Source organism: Glycine soja, chromosome 3, assembly GCF_004193775.1.
Source record: "Glycine soja cultivar W05 chromosome 3, ASM419377v2, whole genome shotgun sequence".
Classification (NCBI taxonomy): domain Eukaryota; kingdom Viridiplantae; phylum Streptophyta; class Magnoliopsida; order Fabales; family Fabaceae; genus Glycine; species Glycine soja.
The window spans coordinates 31,851,636-31,875,726 of record NC_041004.1 but is presented as its reverse complement, the minus strand read 5'-3'; the positions used below and the strand labels follow the sequence as shown (position 1 = coordinate 31,875,726).

The 24,091-nt window shown below is 37.9% G+C and overlaps 2 protein-coding genes across 2 annotated transcripts; one reads left to right on the top strand and one right to left on the bottom strand.

Moving 5' to 3' along the window:
* Positions 1-477: 477 nt before the first annotated feature.
* Positions 478-2,753, bottom strand: LOC114406457 (hydroquinone glucosyltransferase-like). Its single transcript, XM_028369164.1, has 2 exons — positions 1,991-2,753; positions 478-1,468 (listed from the first exon to the last, which is right to left on the bottom strand). The coding sequence occupies exons 1-2, from the start codon at positions 2,646-2,648 to the stop codon at positions 714-716; spliced, it is 1,413 nt and encodes a 470-aa protein (XP_028224965.1). The 5' UTR covers positions 2,649-2,753; the 3' UTR covers positions 478-713.
* An 18,622-nt stretch (positions 2,754-21,375) lies between these two features.
* LOC114406456 (hydroquinone glucosyltransferase-like) lies at positions 21,376-23,291 on the top strand. The gene has a single exon (XM_028369163.1). It carries the CDS (start codon positions 21,543-21,545, stop codon positions 22,959-22,961), a length of 1,419 nt encoding a protein of 472 aa, XP_028224964.1. The 5' UTR covers positions 21,376-21,542; the 3' UTR covers positions 22,962-23,291.
* Positions 23,292-24,091: the final 800 nt, after the last annotated feature.

Below are 24,091 nucleotides of genomic sequence, written 5' to 3'. Positions count from 1 at the left end.
AGAAGTTGATGAGGGAGATCAGTAGACGTGAGAATGTGAGGCACGACACGAAACAAATGATGATTTGTTCGGTGAGACTAAGGATTTGAGTTCAGTTGCCGCAGTTGGTGATATTAATCATAAACCTGATATCCAGATAAATTGATTACATCAGATATGGAATTTGATAGCGTTGCTATAACACTATAACCATTGACCCGTTGCCTCGTGTTATGTTGTTACTAACTTAAACCACATTTGACATGTTGATTCTGGACCTACATATAATTTCTCCATAAAACGATAGTAATTAAGATTCATCATAATGGCTAAAGTCTATCTAAGACAGCCCGACACACAAGTACTACTCACGTTGCATAACGCAGGTAGAAACTTAGTGACTAATTTTCTGATTTTAATTTGCAATTTCTAATGTAACAATTTGTCCGATCTAAACCAATCAGAGAAGTAAGCAAATTCTGAAAATGGTGCAAAATATTGAAGATATAAGACTATCTAAAGTCGTCTGTCGAATAAAATATTGCCACATAAGCATGCTGCAACACGAGCCTAATAGTGCAAATTATCATTATGATCTCGTTCTAGATCAGAAATTCTAGTACAATACTCCACAGAATTACTTACTAGGAAAGCAGAAACAGAAAAAAAAAGAAGGTAATAACTAATAAATTAAACCAAGATCCTGATCAAAGCATTCAATAAAACTTGTTCTCCTATGCCAAATTTTTCCACTTGAATGCTACCCGAGAAAAGTTCTTGGTAGAAGCCCCATCTTGTTTGAGACCATTAGTAGCAGCTTCTTTTAACTCATTCATTCTTTCACGCATTTTCTTACCTTCTTCCTCTTCCATTAGACACTTTATCACCGTCACAATTTCAGCCCTTTCCACCAAACCATTTTCACCAACTCTTGGCCTCACTCCCACTTTGAGACACTCACATAGCAAAATCGCATTCATTTTCTGCTCCGCAAACAGTGGCCATGTGATGAATGGCACACCCTTTAGCACACTCTCAAGGATCGAATTCCAACCACAGTGAGTCAAGAACCCTCCAACTGAACTGTGGCTAAGGATTTGAATTTGGGGTGCCCATGAAGGAAAAACCATGCCTTTCTCTTTGGTTCTCTCCAAAAACCCACATGGCATGAACTCTAACGGGTCAACGTGTTTTTGTTCACCAATATATGTAGCATTGGCTACATTACTTGGTGCTCTCACAGCCCATAAGAACTTATGGTTACTCAATTCCAAACCAAAAGCAAGCTCAGTTATTTGCTCTTGTGAGAGTGTTCCACCACTCCCAAAAGAAACATACAAAACAGAAGCAACTTGTTGTTTGTCCAACCATGCTAGACACTCCAAGTCCAACCCATTTGCAGAAGATGCTGTCCCAGTTTGGACAAGTGGTCCAACAGGATATAAAGGTGGGTACTCCCTTTCCTCATCTTGCAATGCTGTTATAGGACCTGCTTCCAATGAATAATGTTTAAGGCTTCTTTACACAGTAAAAAGACAAAGAATTTCAAGAAAATTAATATTTATTAGGAGACAATATATTTTACTCATTTTTTTTGTTCTCTTTTTTAATTTTAACATAATCAACTCTTTTAAGATAATAATATTTATTAGAGAATAAAATTGTAAGATATTTAAATATCTCTTTAAAAGATACAAAATCAATCAATTTAAATTTATTTTCAAAGGTTAAAACTACCATGATTTTAGAATAGAGAAAGTAATCAAAGTATGTACGCAATGTGACCAGAAAGATAAACTGAGATAGAAAGATAAATTGGGCGAAAGTAGAGGAATTACTACATTAAATAGCCTTAAACATCATGTGTTTATGGTCCTTGTTAATATCTCTATAAAAAATGATTGAATAACACCTTTTTTTGTTTGTTTTTGATTGAATAGCTCCTAATAATTTATGGTAAAATTGAACAAAAATTGAATTATAAGAAAGTAAAGTGTACATTTATAATTACCAGTTTCCAATTCCAAGAAGCTGTTAATGAAGATCCCATCAACGAAACGGTACCGTTCATATCGTTTGAGTGATATTTTATAAAGTTCACTGGTTCGATCTTGGGCCTGAGCATAGAGATCGCGGCCATGAAACGGCACACAACCTGGTACTTTGATAGGGTGTGGCAGATCTCGATACTCACACGATGTTTCCTCGTCCAACGTGCGAAAATAGAAGTGTGTGGAGAGTGTCGTAGCCGCGGAAGGGAAGTAAACGTAGGATAACATGTTGAACTCTTGAGCAAAATCTAGTGCTTCATAGGCGAAAGTATCAACCACCATTGCCACGTGGGGAGTCTTTGAAGTTATGGACTTGAGGGTGTGGTGGATGGAGGGCATGGAGTGAGCCATTGCGAGCAGAATTTGGAGAACTACGGGAATACCTTGTGGTAGCTCATTAGGGTTCACCGGTGGAAGGAAAATGGTGTTTATGTTTTGTGGAAGGGTTTGGAGAATGGGTTTTGCGGCACTTGGGAGAGACCCTAGTATGGGAATGATGCATGCTACGTGAATTTCTGGGTGAAGCTCAACGAGTTGTTTTGAGAAGTGGATAATGGGAACGAAGTGGCTGAATCCTGCACTGGGAATTACTACAATGTGCGTTGTTGTTTTCTCCATGCATACAAATCTGAGAATTCGCTTATTGGAGGAATAGAAGAAGTAGAATGATTACTATAGTCTTGTCTTTTGAAAGAGAGAAAGATGTTAAATAGAACTAAACCAACCAAACTAACTTAAGGAACTCTGTTTGAATTGCTGTAATTTTGTAGCTAAAAGAAAAGATTCAGAATAACTCAGATTTTTTTTAGTAAAATTAGTCATGAACAATGTTAATTAATATTTATTACTATCATAACATAGTAAAAAACAATAAATAGAACTCCTGTAAAAAAAAAAATATATACTTCGTCTGTGAGTATCACGTTTATAATTAATGTCTACTCTGATTAGTTTCTGTGTGATGTACCCTTTCCCAAATTTAAAATCTGTTACACGATGGAAATTAATTTTGGTTTAGTATGGGATCACAGACCATGTAATAAAATCTAATGTAACAAAATCACAAGGATCTCAAATAATTTGTGATACTTAATCGAGTTTTATTAAATCCTATACATTAAAAATTTCAATTATATATTAACTAAAGATTAGTAGAGATTATATATATATATATATATATATATATATATATAATACTACTGAAACATGTAATATTTTTTCTTGTACGTACAGTTCATCTCTCGTTCCTTAAATTATTTAATAGCTAATTTAATTTACAGACAAGCAATTGTCCGGATCATGAGACGTAGCACTCATTATTTTGCTCCCTTTTGTGTTTTACATCACGTGAATATCAGACAACATCATATACGTACTATATATATATATATATATATATATATATATATATATATATATATATATATATATATATATATATATATATATATATATATTGTGTTTTACATCACGTGAATATCAGACCACATCATATACGTACTATATAACCCGACATTTATATATATAAATCCGACATCTATCTATCTCATTGTAGCGATCGATCCGACATCTATTTATCTCATTGTAGCGATCGATTATCGATTTTTACTTGATATGCCATGCTCCTGTGATGTTTTGCCCAATTGCATGTTTCTTTATGTCAATTATTTGGTGCCGCTTGTTTTGTGTGTCCACTACAATAAATAATGTTTTTAACATCATTAATTTAATATCAGTTTTACGTAAAATTGATGTTAATAAAGATACCATGACAATCTCATAATAACATGAGTTTGTTAACATCGATTTTTTAAAAAATTAATGTTAACACAAATTGTTAATATCGATTTTTAAAAATTGATGTTAACTAACTTTGATAACATTAGTTAAAAAATCAATATTAATCAACTTTGATAATATCGGTTTTGGGTACAAACTCGTTTCAACATCAATTTTATTAAAAATCGTTGTTACTGAAAAAATGTAGAGAAAACTCAACATCGATTTTTTTAAAAATTGATGTTGAGTTACTTCATTAACATTGGATTTTTTAAAAAAATTGATGTTGTGGGATCTTTTAATCATTGTCTGACGTCAAAAACCTTGAAGCTCAGTAACTTTGAAACCTCTCACTCTCATCATTCTCACTCGAATGCCTCCGCACTCTCATTTGCAACCTCTCATGGGACTGTAACTCTGTCACCACCAGCATTGCAACCTCTCGTGGCGTTGCAACATCACTGTTATTGTCACTCGCTGCGAGTTGCAACCTAACTATCACTCTCGCAGGCAACTGTCGATCGCGAAAGGTTAGGTTTCTTCTCTTTTCTTCGTGTTTCTCTACTTTGTTCTCCTTCTCGGACTACCATTTGAAGTCCTTTTTCCTTTCTCAGTCTCACAGGACACTATAAAAGAAGTGAAGCCTGATAACTGTTTCATGTATATATATATAGTGTTTACAATGTATTTGACGAAATGTGCATGTGTATGTGTGGATGATAGTCTGTATGTGCAACTGGTTTATGAAGCAACTAATTTGCATATTGATTCCTGGACCACAAACTAGTTAATGGTTAGGATTGAATGTTGTTGGTTTATGAAGCCAGGAGCATCTGTTTGTGTATTTGTGTGTATGTCTCTTTCTATAATATACATTCCACTTATGTATGCTTTCTATCTTGAGTGAGCTCTTACTTTGTAATGCAGAAACTGTCCTTAACTTCTATTATATCTGAGATGACAAACTACAATGAAGTAGATGATAGTCAATATAATTTGTATATATGTATATGGTTGTTCCAAATGTTGAAAATAAAATACCTTGATATGAAGTGATTCCAAAGGCACCAAATCAGAACTGAAAATAAGATGAAAAATTATGAAACAATGAATGGTAATTTTATTTCATTGGCAGCTTTAATATCAAGGTGGTTTGTTGTTGACTTGAAAATTTTGGAAGATGACAAATGGAGGAAATATAATGAGGGCCGCATTAATTTTTGTTCCTCCATTTGCTACCTTCACATTTCCACCCATGTCTTTTTAATTATTGATCTATTTTTGTTTTTGTTTTCTGATGTTCTGAAATAGTTTGGTGACTCAAAAGTAGTCAACTTGATGCATTATTGTGATTGATGTTATCCCTTAATCATTTCATTTGTATATACTAAAAAAATGGATGGGATTATTTGAGCCTTTGAGGCAACACGAAGACTTATTCTGTTATTAATTAACCTCACTAGTTAGCTATGACTATGAGTATCTATATGTATATGTCTGATGCATTTTCTTTCAAGTTACGGTGCATTTTCTGAAACTAGATGCAAGTTCCATTCATTAGGCATTAATTGAAATTGGATGCATTTTCAAGTTACGGTGTATCTATATGTATATATGTTTTTGGGAATGATGATTGATGCAAGTGGTGATTAAGCTATTTCTTGGATTGCTGCTCTGTTTTTAGACAGTGCTAATTGGGTCAGGAAAGTTTCTATCCATACACACTCACTCTAAGGAGAAGAGGTAACTAAATGCTAGGATGTTGTAACTTGTAACTGTAATGAGATGAATATGAATTGAAGAAAATCTATCTATAAATTAGCATGTCTTCATTCTATGTCGTGTACTTGTTTGGTGTAGAGGTGGTAAATGGTATTCAATATCATTTTGATTGGTTGAACATTATTTTAGGAAAATGAAACCATTAGATCTTAGACCCTGCATCAAATAAATTAAGCTTATTTGCTCACAAACTTAATTGGAATTAAAACTTAAATTTATAATAATTTCACTTATAATATTGAATTCCCCGCCTAATTCTTGAATTTCCAATAATTTCTATTTCAATCATGAGTTCATAGAGTGACTAAATCTTCCCAAAATTGGATTTGACTCAAGGCATCCAGTAGTATAAAGTTCAACATTTACAATAACATTATCAGGTTAGAAAAGAACATATAAGAAACGAAAAATAGTTTTAGAATCATTGTAAATTAGCTACTATATATATAGACAAACAAGGGTCTCAAAAGTGTGTATTTTTTTGTTAATCTTGTAACTGACATTACTTAATGGGATAAAATTTTATTGGTTGTTGGTCAATGGTCATGAAGTTATAGGTTAAGAGTCGATAGTTAAAGATGTGTAATCTTCAATGCTCAATGTAATTTGTAGGCACTTTTCGTTTTCCTGTTTGCATCGTGATCACGACATTCGTTGATGGACATTATAGTGATCATCATCACAGGTACAAATGTTTTTCATAAAGTTTTGATGCTCTTGTTTGTTACCAATGTTTTTATTACTTGTTGACTGTGATTAATGAGTATTGACTTATATACAAGTTATGTTCATGATGAGTGAACCTTAGATTCCCATTTGAGATTGAATATAATGATTTTTGCGGACAGTTTGCATTAATCATTGTATTAAATCTTGAATTGTCCGTTTGGACAGTTTGGAAAGAGTCATATTTTTATAGTATATTTATACATAAAGGTTAAATTTATTTTCTTAAATTTGATGAAATTTTGGTTAGTGCATTTCACTTTGTTCTCCGGGTGCGTACTTGATTATGGTGGAATTCTTTTCACCGCTTTTCATGTGATGTACTTGGAGATCAATGTGAAATGTTGCCGAAATTTTATCAAATCTAAGAAAAGAAAGTTAACCTTTACGTATGAATGTACTGTAAAAAATATGTCTTCCTGAATGAGATAAGGTCACACCTTTAAGGAAAAAAGTGAGGTTTTCATGCATAGAACAACTTTGTGACTATCACAGAGTTATTAATTATATGGATCAAAGTTGAATGAATGCAAGTCGCATGAGCCCTACATATGAGGAAGACGTTGAATACTTCTCGGAATTCACCTTCGAAAGAAGTTGACTGGATGAGGATGGAAAATGTTATATAAACTGTTTAAATGGGAGATGACAAGTATTTGGCGACATACGAGAACATCTATTGTGTGATGGGATTAAGAAGAATTATACGACATGGATATGACATGGTGAATTAACAGACATGCAGAGGGGGTCCCAATCTGAATCGGTTGATGTAGAAATGAGAGAATGTAATGACCCGCCTCATTGTTACAATATCACTACTCTAAAGCGCGTAAATTTTAATTTTTAAATGAAAACTAAAAATAATCCTAATGTCATCACGTCGGCTTGGCAACTCCACAAAAGAATCTCACTTCACATACTATACTACTATTCATCTACTCCTACAAACGAAGGTTCACGATCATCACAGGTACCAACCACACGGTACAAAAATTGCAAGGGTGAGTTTATTATAAAAGAAATTAACACTAAAATCAAATGATCATGATTAGTAAAGAAACACTAACAAATACCATAATCATACACAAACATCCATTATTCCAACATACACTCAACAAGTAGTCATTAACCTTCCATAATTCCAACCAATCATGCTCAATATAATGCATGCGCATGACCTCAACTCTCAAACACTTATGTCGTATGAATAGGCCGTCGTGATGTAGAATGTTTGATAGCATACGAAGCAAGACCTTGTTGATGTAGAGGTAGGATCATGGTGGTCTTGTAAAGAGTATAATGACATAAAGTTATCTCAGGTTTCATTTCAACCTAGTTAAAGGTCTTGTCACCCATCTGGTGGGGCTTCCTTTTGTTTTGTGGAGCTTTTGCCTTGGTGGTTGTGAGGAGTTATGTTTGACTTGCCCCTAGTTGAAGCAGTTGGGGGGTAGGTTGCTTGACCTGCAGAATTCCTCCTCTTATGGTTATGAGGACTGAGTATAAGTTGCACCTGATTGAAGGTCTTGTCATGCAATCTGGTGGTGGGTCGTCTTAACCTGCAAAGCTACTCCTCTAATGGTTATGAGGAGTAAGTATGACTTCGACCTGATTAAAGGTCTTGCCAAATAGTGTGGTGGAAGTTTGTCTTGTTGAACTTAGACCATGGACGATGGTCGTCGTAGTTGCTGCAAGTGAGCGGACCAAGAGGGTACCTTGGGTTTTGTGCACCAAAGGAGGACCTTGGGTTTTTGATGCATTTGTATTCCTACATAGATAAAAGTTAGGAACAAAAATATTGTCAAGGGGAGACCTTGCATACCTTGAGTTCCTGTGGCGATGAAAATTAATAATAAAAAAGGCTCACCAAAGGTGATCCCTGGGTTTGTCGAGCCTTGGACTGGGGACACATTTGCCCTGGGTTTTGTCAAGCCTAGGAAGCTGTGTCAAGGCTTACCAAGGACGAGCCTTGGATTTTGTGAACTTGTGGGGGTTACCAAGTGCAGAGATTGGGTTTGACAAGTTTACAATGCAAGTGGTTGTGTTCTTGCATACATGGCATTCACCGTGGGTGGCATGTACTAGAGACGTAATAACATACTCTTGCTTACGTGCCTCTTACAAAGTGGCATCTACTGGAGACATGGTGGTGTGAATCAGTGGGACTCACTAAGGGCGGACCTTGGGTTTTGCGAGCCCTTTGGAGGATTGACCAGGGAATTGTTTGACCTAGGTTTTGAGCATCGTACTCTTGCATACATTCCACTCGCCATGGGGGGGAACACATTGGAGATATGGTGATACACTCTTGCATATATGTCACTCATTGTGAGTGGCATATACTAGAGTCGTGATGGTAATACGCTCTTGCATGTATGTCACTCGTCGTGGGTGGCATACATTGGAGTCGTGATGGTAATATGCTCTTGCATGTATGTCACTCGCCATGGATGGGATACACTAGAGTCATGATGACGTACTCGTGTGCACATGCCACTCGTCGTGGGTGGCATGCACTAGAGACTTAGCAGGGTGCCTGTGCACACATACCGTGGGTGACATGTATTGGAGGCCTAGTAGGATGCTTGTGCACACATCTCATGGGTGGCACGTACTGGAGGCTTAGTAGGGTGCTTGTGCGCACATATTACTCGACGTAGGTGGCATGTATTGGAGGTTTGCAGTATGCTCTTGCATATATGTGACTCGTTGTGGGTGACGTATACTGGAGTCATGGTAGTGTGCTATTGTTCACATGTCACTAGCCGTGGGTGGCATGTACTGGAGACATAGTGATATGCTCTTGCATATGTGCCTCTTACAAAGTGGCATGTACTGGAGACTAAGTTCTAGAAGAGGGGATCACCAAGGGTGGGCCTTGGGTTTTAAGAGCCTCAAAGCTACAACTATGGATGCTCTTGTCAGGATAAGAGAAATGTGAAAAAGATATGATGTAGAATTTTATTCAATGTATTTGATTAAGTACAAATTCCCTCCATTACCCCAAATGTGCCTCGTTAAAACCCTTTAAGCCAAAACCCTGATTTTTCTATTTTTGGGAAAAAAGACCTGAGTAGGAAAAAGAGTACAACATTTAGTTTAGAGGTTAGCGGAAGTAAAACTTCAAGTGGGTGGCATTCCATGTTCTTTGAATTGTTTTTCCATCCAGCTCCTATAGTCAATATGCTCTGGTGTCAAGGTTGGTTATGACCCTGAAGGGACCTTCCCAGTTGGGGCCAAGCTTTCCCACTTAGGGATCTTTTCTGGCTTCACCTCGAACTCGCCACATGAAGTCACCGGTTGAAAGGCTCATGTTGAACCTTTGTATTATATCTCCTGGCTGCTCGGAGTTTGGCAGCTTCTTCTCTAATCCTTGTCGTTTCTTGGACTTCTTCGGTGGTTTCAAGTTCCACCATTGTATTTTCTTCATTTAGTTGTTGTTGGAACAATAGTCTTCTTGTCGACGGTTCCCTGACTTCATTGGTTGCTATCTAGGGTGAATAGTGGTTCACCGAGAGTATGTAGTAGAGTTCTTTCCATAGGCCCTTAGACTTGTCAAGTCTAGTACACAGGGCCTTGAGGATGACTCTGTTAGTTGCCTCTACTTGTCCGTTAGTCTGAGGATGTTCGATAGAGTTGACTAGGTGCTTGATGCCTAGCCTTGTCAGGAAGTCTTCGTAAGTCTAAGCTTTGAATTGAGTGTTGATGTCGGTGACAATGGCTTATGGGAGACCGTACCTCTAGATGAGGTGTTTCCAGGTGAACTTTTCCACCTTACTAGGCATAATTTCTCGTAGTGGTCTTGCTTCTATCTACTTGGTGAAGTAGTCGATGGCGACTAGTAAATATTTGACTACTGTTGGGGCCTTTGGAAGTGGTCCCAGTATGTTCATTCCCTACATGGCGAAGGGCCAAGGGGAGCTTAGACTGTGAAGATGGTTAAGAGGAGTGTGTGCCACATCTGCAAACTCTTGGCATCGTATGCATCTCCTGGTAAAGTCAAAGGTGTCTACCCTAAGTGTTGGCCAATAGTAGTCGACTCGCACTGCTTTGGTGGCTAGGGAGCATCCTCCGATATGGAAACCATAATCCCTTAATGGAGTTCTCTCATGACGTAGACTGCCTATTAACTGTTTAGGCATTTGAGTAAGGGTGTTGTCAACCCTCTTTTGAATACCTTACCATCAAGGATAACAGTAGTTGGCCTTCCATTTGAGGCGTTGGGCTTCATCCTCATTTGGTGGAAATACCCCCTAAATTAAGAAGTTCTTGTAGAGGGTCATCCAGTTTGGTTCCTCCTTTTCTCCGACCATAATTTCCCCAGCATCATCTATGATGGGAGCTTAGAGCGTCTCTTGGATGATAGTCTTGAGGTGTCTGGCCTTTTTGGTGCTAGCCAACTTGGAGAGCAAGTCTACTATGGTATTGTTTTCCCTAGGGATGTAGTACATTTCAAAACATTTGAAATTGTCGATGAGAGACTTCGCTATGTGATAGTACTTGAGCAATACTGTTTCCTTGGTCTAGTATGTGTTGGCAACCTGTCCTTGGACAAGCTGCAAGCCTGTGTAGCATTGCAGCTTCTTAGCTCTGACTTCTCTTGCTAGCTTCAGACCTGTAATGAGTGCCTCGTACTTTGCCTGGTTATTTGAGGCTCTAAAGTTGAGCTTGGGCGCTTGCTCTAGAGTAATATTGTCGGGGCATTCGAGGGTGATCCCTACCCCGCTTCCTTTTACATTGGATGCACCGTCAACGTAAAAGGTCCACCAGTCTGGGGTGGTTGTATCATTTCCAGCAAATTCTACTAGAAAGTCAGCCTGAATTGTGTCTCCATGCGGGTCGTGTGGTTCGTACTGGATGTCAAACTCTGAAAGTTTGAAAAACCAGGCCACCATTCTTCCTACGAGTTCAAACTTTCTCAAAACCTATTTGATGGAGTAGTTCATCTTGACTACCACTTGATGACTCTAGAAGTAGGGCTTGAGTCGTCGGGCCAAGATAATGAGTGCTAGTGCCACCTTTTCTATCATTTGGTAGCGCTTCTCGACGCCATAAAGTATGTGGCTGGTGAAGTAGATAGGGAATCAGTGCTTCCATTCCTCTTGTACGAGGGTTGAGCTAACGACTTCGTCAGCTACTGAGACATACTAAAAGGCTTGTTCACATGTCTTGTCCCATAAGAAGATCTCAGTTTTCTTGAGTAATTTGTAAAATGGGTTTGCCTCTTCAGCAAGCTTTGGGAGGAACCTAGACAGGGATGGTAGCCTATCATTAAGCTTTTGGACTTCTTGGATGTTGGTTGGACTATGCATCTTCAGTATGGCAGTGCACTTATCAGGGTTGGCCTTAATCCCCAGGTGTGTGATCATGAAGCCGAAGAACTTTCCTCCGCCTACCCCGAAGGTACATTTCTCAAGGTTGAGGCGCATTTCATATTTGCGTAGTTCCCCGAAGACTTTTTCCAGGTCCGCCACATGTTGGGGTATGCTTTGAGACTTGACAACCATATCGTCCACATATACCTCGATGTTTCATTTGATTTATTGTTTGAAGACTCGGTCCATTAGTCGTTGGTATATAGCACCTGCATTTTTTAGGCCAAAAGGTATGGCCTTGTAGCAAAAGTTGGCATCTTTAGTGATAAATGTCATTTTCTCCTCGTCTAGAGGATGCATTTTGATCTGGTTGTATTCGAAGTAGGCGTCCGAGAAGCTTAGCACCTGGAACCCGGACGCTCCATCAACTAGCCAGTCGATGTTGGACAAAGGGTATGCATCTTTAGGGCACACCCTATTTAGATCAATGTAGTTGGTGCACATTCGCTATTTGCCATTGACCTTCTTGACCATGACAACATTGGCGAGCCAGGTAGAAAACCTGATTTCTCGATGAAGTTTTCCTTGAGGAGGTTGTTGACTTCTTCTTTGAAAGCTTTATGTCGTTCTTCTCAAATCTTTCTTTTTTTTCTGTGATATTGGTTTGGCCTGGGGTAGATAGCAATTTTGTGGTAGATTATGCTAGGATGAATTCCCGACATGTTAGATGGCTGCCAAGAAAATAAATCCACGTTCTGTGTAGCATGTCGGTGATGCGCCAGTGCTTATGATTGGTGAGGTCCCTACTGAGCCACGTGCACTGCCCGGGTTTAGGTTCGAGCTGCAACTGGACAAGCTCTTCATTGGGTTTCGGGCCTCTATCGGAGGTGTCGTATCGCGGATCTATGTCGAATTCACTACCTAGGCTAGCTTGGTGGACGGTCAGGGCTTGAACTTGAGGCCCTTCGTCAATGGTCATGACTTGAGTGCCTTAAGCCATTGTGGGGTGTGGCATAGTAGGATCCCAGATGGGAGGATATGGTGCTACCTTTAGGCTCTCTACATAGCATTGTCGCTCTTGCTTTTGGTAAGCCTTGACGGTTACAATCTCTCCTTTCAGTGTAAGGAATTTCATTTTCAAATGGGGCGTGAAGACTATGGCTCCAAGCTCGTTAAGTGTCTTCTTGCCGATTAAGGGAAAGTATAATGTGTCCGCGTCAACCAGTAGATATCTTATGGTAAAGCTCTGGAGAGCTTGCCTTGACTGAAGGTGGTCATTAAGTCCACATAGCCTCTGGTCTTGACTCTCTCGCTTGGAAAGTCGAGGAGTGGATTGGCGTGAGGATGGACAGTGTCGGGCGAGACCTTGAGTCTCTGGAAGGTTTTCCAGCACAAGATATCAATGGAACTGCCCTGGTCGATAAGGACCCTGGACGCCATGAAGTTTGAAATGATAATGAAGACAACGGCGAGGTCGTCGAGGTTGATGCCCTTGAAGTCCCTGTCCGTAAAGGTGATAGAAGGGAGAGTTCGCTGTGGAAGTGCATCGACAAAATTAATGTTAATGTCCTGGATGGCATGTAGATGAAGTTTTCGGGACTGGCTGGATTGTCCTCCATAGGAAAATCCGCACACAATGATGTTGATTACACCTCTGATTTGTTGGGCGGGTTCCTGTTCCTGTGATTTGTTGGGCAGGTTCCTGTCCCGGATGGCATGTAGATGAAGTTTTCGGGACTGGCTGGATTGTCCTCCATAGGAAAATCCGCACACAATGATGTTGATTACACCTCTGATTTGTTGGGTGGGTTCCTGTTCCTGTGGAGGTTGTTACTCACGTCGTTGATGCTAATGTCTTTGTCTGCCTCGGTCTTCCGTTCTTCTTTTGTCTGCTTCATGGTTCCTATGATGATCCTCTTGGTGTCCTCCTAGTCTTGCTCCTGCTGGTGGTTGTCTGGCCTCTTAACAAACTGGGCTAAGTATCCAACTTGTATAAGTTCTTATATCGTCTTTTAGTTCCCAATGATCTTTTGTGTTATGCCCAATACCACGGTGATACTTATAGTATTTGAATACGTCTAACCCCGTCCTGGGAGGTTTTGTCGGGGGTAGCCAGATGGGTACATCCAAGTTGAAAGTTTCCTCCAGAATCATAGTGCGATTGGCCATTAGAGATGTCTAACGCTTATATTTGGGCCCTTTGGAGAGAGCTGACGCTTGTCTAGCTTGTGCCTCTTGTCCAACTTGTATGAGTCGGTCTTAATGCTTCCTTCGTGCTTCTGTCCAGATTTTCAAACTTCATTCCTCAGTCTGTACATTCCTTTGAACTTCATTCCATGCTATCGGGTGATTTTTTGCATAGATTGTTTGCAACCTTATCGGGGCATAAGGTGAGGAGCATGGAATGCAACACTACTTCCATGAATTTTCTAAGGGACTCGTTGTCTACTTGTCGCAGACTAGCCAAGGCGGTCAAGGTCAAGCGGTGAGACCTGCTGGTGGCATACTATGCACTGAATCGTTCGATGAAGGTGTCAAAGCTATCTATGGACCTAGGTGGGAGTCCACCACACCAGGTCAATCTTACTCCCTTGAGTGATGTTGGAAAAACATGACATAGAATTGCATTATCATTGGTGTAGAGGTTTTCCTAGGTCAAGAAGGCATCCAGATGCTTGTCTGGATCTATTGCCCCAATGTACCACTAGAGGTTGAGTGGTTTCCACCCCAAGCGTATGTCTATCTTCACAATGCAGTCGATAAAAAAATGCTGACAGGTAGTCCTTCTTGCTAGATGGTGCATGCAGGAGAGACTGAAGTCATCTATAGTGTTGATTGTGCGTCGCGGTATGGTTCTCCTTGGGTGCACTCAGGCAAAATATGAGCGGAGTGTTCGTCGCCCTGGGGACATCTGACACGAGCCTCTAGCTGGTCATGGTTAGCCTTGAGCTTTGTCAACTCCTCCTCATGGTGTTGCTTCATCTCCGCAATGTGGTTTTGGAGTTGTTGTAAAGTGTCTGTATCTGTCATAATTGTTGGATGAGGATGGGAGTCTTCGAGAGGGGTCTTGTTTCCGAGGCCAGACCGAGTGCTAACCATGGATGAGAAAGAGAGAGAGTTGACAAGAGATCGTGAGGTATGTTTTACCACGACCCCATGGTGGGTACCAAATGTTCTTAACAAAATCCAAAACTACCACACATCAGGGTAGACGTGGCCAAAGAGGGCTCCTAGACTTCACATGTCGGCTTTGAAATATGTCTTTATCAAGAGAATATGAGGGGAGACCTGCAAAATAAATGAATCTGACACTCAAGTAAGAATATGAGTTAGAAGAAATAAGCAAGTATATGTGTATAAGTGCATGTATGCATAAGCTCGAGTGTGACTGAATGAGTGTGAGCTTAAGAGGTGAGCAGATGTGTAGAGGGTTTGATGGAACCTGGTATTTATAGGAGTGGAACATAGTTATGGGTCCTTGTTTGTAGGGGCTATTACAACCTTTGCAGATAATTCCCGACTTGTAGATAATAGCATGCAGCTTACAAATAATGTTAGAGATAAACTGTGGCTTATAGATAAAAGGTAGAAGATAGTTGTACATAGTAGATAATGTGTGAGCTTATAGATAATTAATTACTTTTCAATAGATAAGATATTCGAATATATTCAAATATGAGTAGGTCAGAGATAACCTATTGGTTGGGGAGCCTGACTGCTAAGGATCGAGCGTTTGTGCTCCTGTAACAAGGTTGACGTGGATGGTTAACACATGTCTCAAAGTGTCATGTAGGATGCCATATGTATTTTTGGGGTCTTGGACAATACGGTATCTTAAATTTTTATTTAGGTAATGTAATGCAACTTGTATGGTGCTTGTGTTTCTTGTTAAATAAAAACAAACAAACTTTGGCCAATATGAATCACTGATGAGTAATGACTGGATAAGAATTCATGCATGCGTTGCGCAGGTATAGCTAGAATCTAAAGTTTTGAAAATTTGAGCATTTAAGAATTTAGAAAGAGTGAATTTATCATTAGTGGATCTTGTAAAAGAATAACATGTTAAAAATTCTTTGCAAAGAGGTGAAATAGGAGGAGGAAAGTCTCCGTACTTGTGTGATAGAATAGTTATATAATTGAAATGTGCATAATTATCTCCTTGAAGGCTTAAACTTGAATGCTTAACTTGTTGCAATCTGTTAAAGAGGTGAAACAAAATTATTTTTAGACAAAGGACAATTGAATTCATAGGGTTTATTGCTCAAATTAATTAAGATGGTTTCATGGAAGTGGCTATAATATAGTACAAGAATGGCAAGAAATTGGGAGTGTTTTTTTCCTTCATGGCGCACTAGTGCAATGGGGTGTCTTCCTGATTGACTTTTCTTTCAAGCAGGTTTTTTGATTTAGGAATTCTTTTGCCGAAAGGCTTTTCTATTTTGGATCTGGTATAGTATTATTTTGTACTTCTTCAGTTCCTCTACAGTTTTGATGTGCATTGTCTTTATTCTTTATATTATAAGTATATGTTATAATCATTACAATGAAATTAATGATTTATATTATGTATTGATTTTCATCAAACTAATTTATAGTAGTTAAAATAACTCATAAGCTACCAAAATAATTTATAAGACTTGTAAAAATGGAAATTGAAACAAAATTTTCACAAGTTGTTTCTCCTATATTTTGATTGAAAGAATTTTGAATTTAGGAGAACACAAGTTGATGAACATTTAACACTGATGAATATATATGAGTGAGACTGACTAGGTTTAAAAAGAAGTTGTCATTGTTGGATTCTCCATATGTAAAACAACTAACCCATGGAATGAAGTAGTAACCCTGGTTAGCGATGTGGACCAAAGAGTGGTGTGAAAATATGGCATAAGTGGCTTTTTGGTGGGACAAGATAGCTAACCAGACCTGGCGTATTAATTGTACTAGTGAGACTCATTGTTGCAGTCTGCATGGTATGTTGGAAAGGAAAAGGTTATAGGAAGTATTTAAAAGAAAAGGAGAAGAAGAGAATATTTGAAAGAGGGCTAGTTTTCATGACTTGAGAAATGCTTTTGTTTTGGCTTCGTTGGGTTCACTTAAAAAGGGCCTAACACTTGATTAATGGGCTAAATCAAGTTTATATTATTCAACACCCCCCTTAAACTTGATTTACCATTCCAAGTAAGCTTCTTAACTTGATAGAGTCTTCTTGCTTGAGCTGCTTGGTGAAGATGCCAACTACTTGGTCTTGAGGCTTCACATATTATGCATTTACATCATTTCTTGTTATGCACTCCCTTAAGTAGAGGTAACGGGAATGGCTTCACATAGTAGCATATAGAATGTTTGGTCTTGTGCACATCAAATATCGCAAACTACCCACCAAACTCTTGAAATTTGTAGCATCCACCTTTTCTGCTTTGTCGAACTTTGATAACTTCATTTTGCACTCCACTAGTGTTCCAGTTGGCTTGCAACTATCCATCTTGAATTTCTTGAGTATCTTCTTTGTGTAGTTTTACTGTGAAATGAAGATTCCATCTTTCTTCTACTTTACCTCAATGCCAAGATAGTATGACATTAATCCAATATCGTTAATCTTGAACTCATTGATCATTGCTTTCTTGAACTCTTCAAACATACTTGGATTACTTCTCGTGAAGATAAAGTCATCCACATATATGCACATGATCAAGATATCTCCATCTTTGATCTTGACATAAAGGGCATGCTCCTCTGGGCACTTTGTGAAGTTATTTTCTAGGAAGTACTTCTCAATGCAACTGTATCATGCTCTCAGTGCTTATTTTAGTCCATAAAGCACCTTATTTAGTTTGAGAACTTTGTCTTCTTCTCCTTTCACCTTGTATCCCAACGGTTGCTCGATCTACACTTCTTCCTCGAGGACTCCATTCAAGAGGGCAAACTTCACGTCCATCTGATGAATTCTCCACTTGTGTTGAGCTACAAGAGAATGTATTAGTCTTATGGTCCCTAGGCGAGCGATCGGAGTAAACACCTCATCATAATCAATCCCAACCTTTTGACTGTAACCTTTTGCAACTATCCTTGTCTTGTATATTTCAATTTCTCCCTTGGCATTCTTCTTTATTTTGTACACCCACTTGACAGCAATAGCCTTGTGCCCTTTTGGAAGGGAGACGAGTTTCCATGTGTCATTCTTCTCGATGGATCTAATTTCTTGGTCCATTGCAAAGAGACAAAATAATGTGATATTATCTAATCTCTAAGTTCGATCATAAAGATCTTAGAGGATTCTTGTGCGTGACATAACCCTTTCACTCTCTGGAGATGGCAAAGTGTCTTCGTGAGTGGTTGATGTTGATGGGGTGAGCTCTTGCTAAACATGTTGAGGTGTCTTTTCTTCTTCAAGTGGAGGAAAGAAGTTGTATTCCTTTTCATGAGTCTCAAAGTCCCATTGTCCTTCTTCGTCGAACACCACATCTCGATTGACTACTATCTTCTTATTGTTTGGGTTGTACAACTTTTACCCTTTTGAGCTTGAATCATAACCGATGAAGATGAATTCCTCACTCTTGTCATCAATTTTTGCTCTTCTCTCGTCTGGGACATGAACATGAGTTATACTCCTAAAATCCTTCAAGTGAAAGATACCAGACTTTCTTCCACTCCATGATTCTTGTGGTGTTTTTCCTCACACACTTCTTGTCAGAGATCGATTGGACAAATAAACTACACACACCACAACTTCTACGCAAAATTCTTTTGGCAATTTTTTGCTTTTGAGAATGCTTCGAGCCATATCAAGGATCGTTCTATTTTTTCTTTTCGCCACACCATTCTATTGGGGGGATCTTGGAACCTTCAGGGGACGTTTAATTCCATTCTCTTCACAGAACTCTCAGAACCCTTTGAAAGTGAATTCTCCTCCTCAGTCAGTCCTCATGGCTTTGATCTCTTAACCATTTTCTTTTTCCACAACAACTTTGAACTTCTTGAAGGCGGAAAAGACGTATGATTTTTGCTTTAAGAAATAGACCCATGTTTTTCTTGAAAAATCATCAATGAAAATGAGGAAATAGTTATTTTTACCTAGTGAGATTGGCTTGATTGGCCCACAAACGTCAGCATGTATTAGCTCAAGTGGTTTCTTAGCTCTTGAGTTTGACTCCTTTGGAAAACTCATTCTAAATTGCTTGCCAAGTAAACATCCTTCGTAGAATTGATCAGGTTAATAGAGGGTAGTCCTCTCATCATCTTCTCCTTTGATAGCAAATTTAAGCCTACAAAATTTAAGTGCCCAAATCGAAGATGTCATAGCCATAATGCTTCAATGTAGCAAGCTTTAAGACATTTCGCAACATCGTTTTGGATATTCAAAAAGAACATCTTATTTCTTGACATTGGTACCTTGGTGATTAGATTGTTTCTCCTATCTCTGATGGAAAGACTGGAATCTTTCATGTGAATATCATAGTCTTTTTCGAGTAATTGTCCCAAACTCAAAATGTTGTTCTTCATATTTGAGATGTAGTAGACATTTGATATGAATTCATGTCTTCCATCCTTCAAACGAATTAAGCTCTTACCTTTTCCATTTACAAGAGTCTTAGAATTATCACCAAATGAGACATTGCCACTTATTGATTCATCAAGATCCATGAACAAGCTTCTTTTTCCACACATATGGTTGCTTGCATCAATGTCAAGGTACCATGTGTTTTCTTGGCTTCCTTCATTGCCTCCACGCGCTAGGAGCATTGTTTCAAACTTCTCGTCTTTTTTCTCCACATAGTTAGTCTCCTCCTTAACTCTATTCTTGGTGACTCTTCATTCTGAAGCATAGTGGCCAATCTTTTGACAATTATAGCATTAAGTTTGAGATTTATCATACATTGTGCTTGTATAGCCTCTTCCACGTTCTCTTGTTTAGATTTTTCCTTTCTCGTAACTATTGTTGATGAAATATGAACCTCGTCCATTGTTGCCACGTCCAACTTGTCCTCGGCTGCAACCTCGACCTTCAGTTGCATCTTGAAGAATTACTCAGTGATCTATTGCTTCTTCTTATGCTTCTCCTCATAAGCTTGTAGTGATCCTTGAAGTTGTTTTATCATCATGGTTTCTAAGTCTTTGGTTTCCTCGATTGTCACAACCATGTGCTTGAATTTGGGATCTAGCGAGTGTAGTGTCTTCTCCATAATTCTTACATCTTCTAACTTCTCACCATTTATTTTTAGTTTATTTGAAACAGCGAGAATTCCTGAAAAATAATCGGAAATGGACGCTGACTCTTTCATATGTAAGGATTCGAACTCACCTCTTAGAGTTTGGAGATGCACCTTCTTTACTTTGTCTTCTCCTTTGTGAGAGGTTTGAAGCTTATCCCATGCCTCCTTAGCAGATGTTGCATAAGAAATCTTCTCGAATGCATCATTTTTTAATGCTTGATAGATGAGGAAGAGAGCTTTATTGTCTCTCTTTCTTGAGTCCTTTAATGTCTCCTTTTGTACTTGGGATAGTGAAGTCTCATCTTGTGACTCCTTTTAGCATTTTTCAACCATTTCCCAAACATCATGTGCTCCAAGAAGGGCCTTCATTTTGATGCTCCAATTGTCATAGGTGCTCCCCTTTAGAAGTGGAACTTGAAAGGATACCGCTTCATTGCTTGCCATAACTATATAGGAATTTCTTATCAGAACCTAAGCTCTGATACCACTTTGTTGGAAAGAATAAGGTTATAGGAAGTATTTAAGAGAAATGGAGGAGGGGAGAATATTTGAAAGAGAGCTAGTTTTATGACTTGAGAAATGTTTTTGTTTTGACTTCTTTTGACTTCCTTGGGTTCACTTACAAATGACAACCTCTCCCCCTTTTATAGACTTCAAGGGATAGTTCTAGATACATCAAGAAAGATTCCTCACATTTCAAGGGAGAGTTCTACACACTTATTTCAATTAAATATTACTTCTACTTATTTCTATACTTCTCTAGAATTTTCTTTAGAGTAATAACATAAACTTAAATGTATTTAACACTTGATTAATCGACTAAATCAAGTTTATATTATTCAACATGCTACTTGTGTCACTTGTTTTTAACCCACACTTGGAAATTGAAATTATCATCACTGGACAACAGGAAAGATGGTAAAATCAAGGTAAATTTTTTTCCTAATGTTTCAGAAAGCAAAATTAGCAAGTAAAGTGATTAAGAATCTTAAGATGTCACATGTGTTTGCTTTATGTAACTAATATCAGATCAGTTTAACAACAGGAAAATTATCATTGGACACCTATATGTAATTGTACACTTAGTATCTAAGAAAGAAATGAAAGGAAAAAAAATATAAATATTATAGATAATTATATGATATGAAATAAAGAGTAGTAAAAAAATGATAAATACTAATTAAGTGTTTTAAAAATATATTCAAATATCATGTTCTTAACTAATTGTGGTTTTTTGTTATATATAAGCAAAAGGGATATTAATAATAGGTTCGATATTTTTCCCAACCAAAATATACATCGATTTTCATCCAAGGCACGTGGAATTAATTTATATTACAAAAATATAATATATATATATATATATATAATTATTTTTTATCGGTAAATATTAATTTAATTAAAGGAAAATATTGATGATTTTTTTTCTTTTATTTTTTTCTAACCATACAACTCATCTTGCATGTAAACGATTGGTGTTGAAAGAAATTGAACAGAAATAAATACTGAATGTCTTGATGATTAACGAAATTTTAACTTCTGGTCATTAGGTATCCGGAATTTAAGGAGAGAGAGAGGGGGGTAGTTGAGTAGTAATTGAGTTACATCTATGATCTTTCTTTCAGAAAAGTCAAAACAAAATAATCATTATTTTCATCATCAAAAGCTACGAGCTAGCTAGGCCACAGATTTTCATGGAGAAAACAAGGTACATAGCAGTTATTCCTGGTGTAGGATTCAGCCATTTAGCCCCCATTCTTCAGTTCTCAAAGCAACTTGTTGAGCTGCATCCACATTTTCATGTCACATGCATCGTTCCCTCACTTGGTTCTCTCCCAAGTGCCTCAAAAGCCATCCTAGAAACTCTTCCACCAAATTACATCAACACCATTTTGCTTCCACCGGTGAACCCTAATGACCAATTATCACAAGAAGACATTCCCGTACTAGTCAAAATTCATCTCACAATGAGTCACTCCATGCCATCTATACACAAAGCCTTGAAGTCCTTAACTTCTAAGGCTACCCTTGTGGCCATGGTAGTTGATTCTTTCGCCTTTGAAGCACTAGACTTTGCTCAAGAGTTCAACATGTTGTCCTATGTTTATTTTCCAGCAGCAGCTACAACACTGTCAACACTCTTGCATTTGCCCAAGTTGGACGAGGAAATATCCTGTGAGTATAGAGATTTCTCAGATCCTATCAAAGTACCAGGTTGTGTACCATTTCGTGGTGGAGATTTCTATGGTCCAGCTCAAGATAGAACTAGTCCAGTTTACAAATTCTTGCTTCAACGTGTTAACCGAATCCGTCATGTTGATGGGATCTTCATTAATAGCTTCTTGGAAATGGAAACAAGTCCTATAAGAGCATTGAAAGATGAGGATAAAGGGTACCCTCCTGTGTACCCTGTTGGACCAATTGTCCAAAGTGGTGATGATGATGCAAAAGGGTTGGACTTGGAGTGTTTAACATGGTTGGACAAACAACAAGTTGGTTCAGTTTTGTATGTTTCTTTTGGGAGTGGTGGAACACTTTCGCAAGAGCAAATAACTGAGCTTGCTTTTGGTTTGGAATTGAGTAATCACAAGTTCTTATGGGTTTTGAGAGCACCGAATAATGCAACATCTGATGCTGCTTATCTTGGTGCACAAAATGATGTTGACCCTTTGAAATTCTTGCCTAGTGGGTTTTTGGAGAGAACCAAAGAGAAAGGTATGGTTGTTCCTTCATGGGCACCCCAAATTCAAGTCCTTAGTCACAGTTCGGTTGGTGGATTCTTGACCCACTGTGGTTGGAATTCAATCCTTGAGAGTGTGCTAAAGGGTGTGCCGTTCATCACATGGCCACTATTTGCGGAGCAGAAAATGAATGCGGTTTTGCTAAGTGAGGGTCTCAAAGTGGGAGTGAGGCCAAGAGTTAGTGAAAATGGCTTGGTGGAAAGGGTGGAAATTGTTGACGTGATAAAGTGTCTAATGGAAGGGGAAGAAGGTGCGAAAATGCGTGAAAGAATGAATGAATTAAAAGAAGATGCTACTAATGCACTCAAAGAAGATGGATCTTCTACAAAGGCCCTTTCTCAGTTGCCATTATATTGGAAAATTTTGGCATGAGGAAACAAGTTTTATTAAATGCTTTGGTAGGATCTTTGCTTTCTTACTTTTCCTGGTTTTTCTGCTTTTGTGAGACACCTAATAATTCACTAGATTCCTTGCATTAGTGAGCATTGAATATAATTGCTTGGTCTAGAACGACTGAGCTAATCACATTGTAGCATGCTTATGCAGCATTTCATTAGACAGTTCTCTTGTGTTGGGCTTATTTTCAACATTGTGAACCCATTTTTGGATTTGCATGCTAATTAATGTGATTGGTGGGTTGATATATATGATGTTGCATACTTATAAGTAAGATTTTAAATATCAGTAGTGGTCCCATTATGATTTCGTTCGACTCATATGATTCCAGTTGTAATGGTGGATAATTAAAAAAATTTTAATGTTACAGTCCAAATTACAGTTGTAGACCACTTTTTAAAACGTTGCTTATTAGTTTGTTTATGAGAATAATTAGATTTCTGGCTTTGTAATGAAATGAAGTGTTACATTTTTTTTTCTTTTTCCTTTATTTTAATTTTAATTTAACTTATTTTATCTATTTTTTTACTAAAATAAAAGAAAAGGAGAGGAAGAAAAAGAAGATAAAAAATAAAACAAAGCAAAAAAACTAAAAAAAAAGGATAAAAATTATAGTTAAATTGTTATTTAAAGAAGAAAGGCAGAAAAAACTAAATAATAGTCAAACAGAAAATGGAGATGGCGTTCTGCACAATGCACTCTTAACTGTAACAAAATGTTATCACGCATTTCCATCCTCTTCTTGGTTTTTCTGCCTTTCTTTGTAAAAAGTAAGTGGTCCTGACATGATATGCCCTTTACAATGTGATTGAGTTGGTCATGACACCATGCATTCTGACCAAATTTGGCTGGTTGTGTTGTTTTGTCCAATACATGTCCCACATTGGTCTTGCACGTATTTCCAGAAAAAAAAATTATTGTATGGTTCATAATGTTATGGTTCGGACTTAATCTCCATGTAATTTATTTATTTTTTATTTCGTTTTTATCTTTTTATTATTTTATTATTTTTTGTTTCATTATCTTTTTTATTATTCATAAATTGATTTGGGTCTATCGGTGATTAATCATTTAAGCTTTTCCTCATACGTTTTGGGCTGGGTTTT

Excerpts from the sequence above, each read along its gene's own strand:
- LOC114406457 (XM_028369164.1), bottom strand. The coding sequence starts at position 2,648 with ATGGAGAAAACAACAACGCACATTGTAGTAATTCCCAGTGCAGGATTC. Across the intron at positions 1,469-1,990 it reads CTTCTTGGAATTGGAAACTG|GTCCTATAACAGCATTGCAA; the intron begins GTAATTATAAAT and ends CATTGGAAGCAG.
- LOC114406456 (XM_028369163.1), top strand. The coding sequence starts at position 21,543 with ATGGAGAAAACAAGGTACATAGCAGTTATTCCTGGTGTAGGATTCAGC.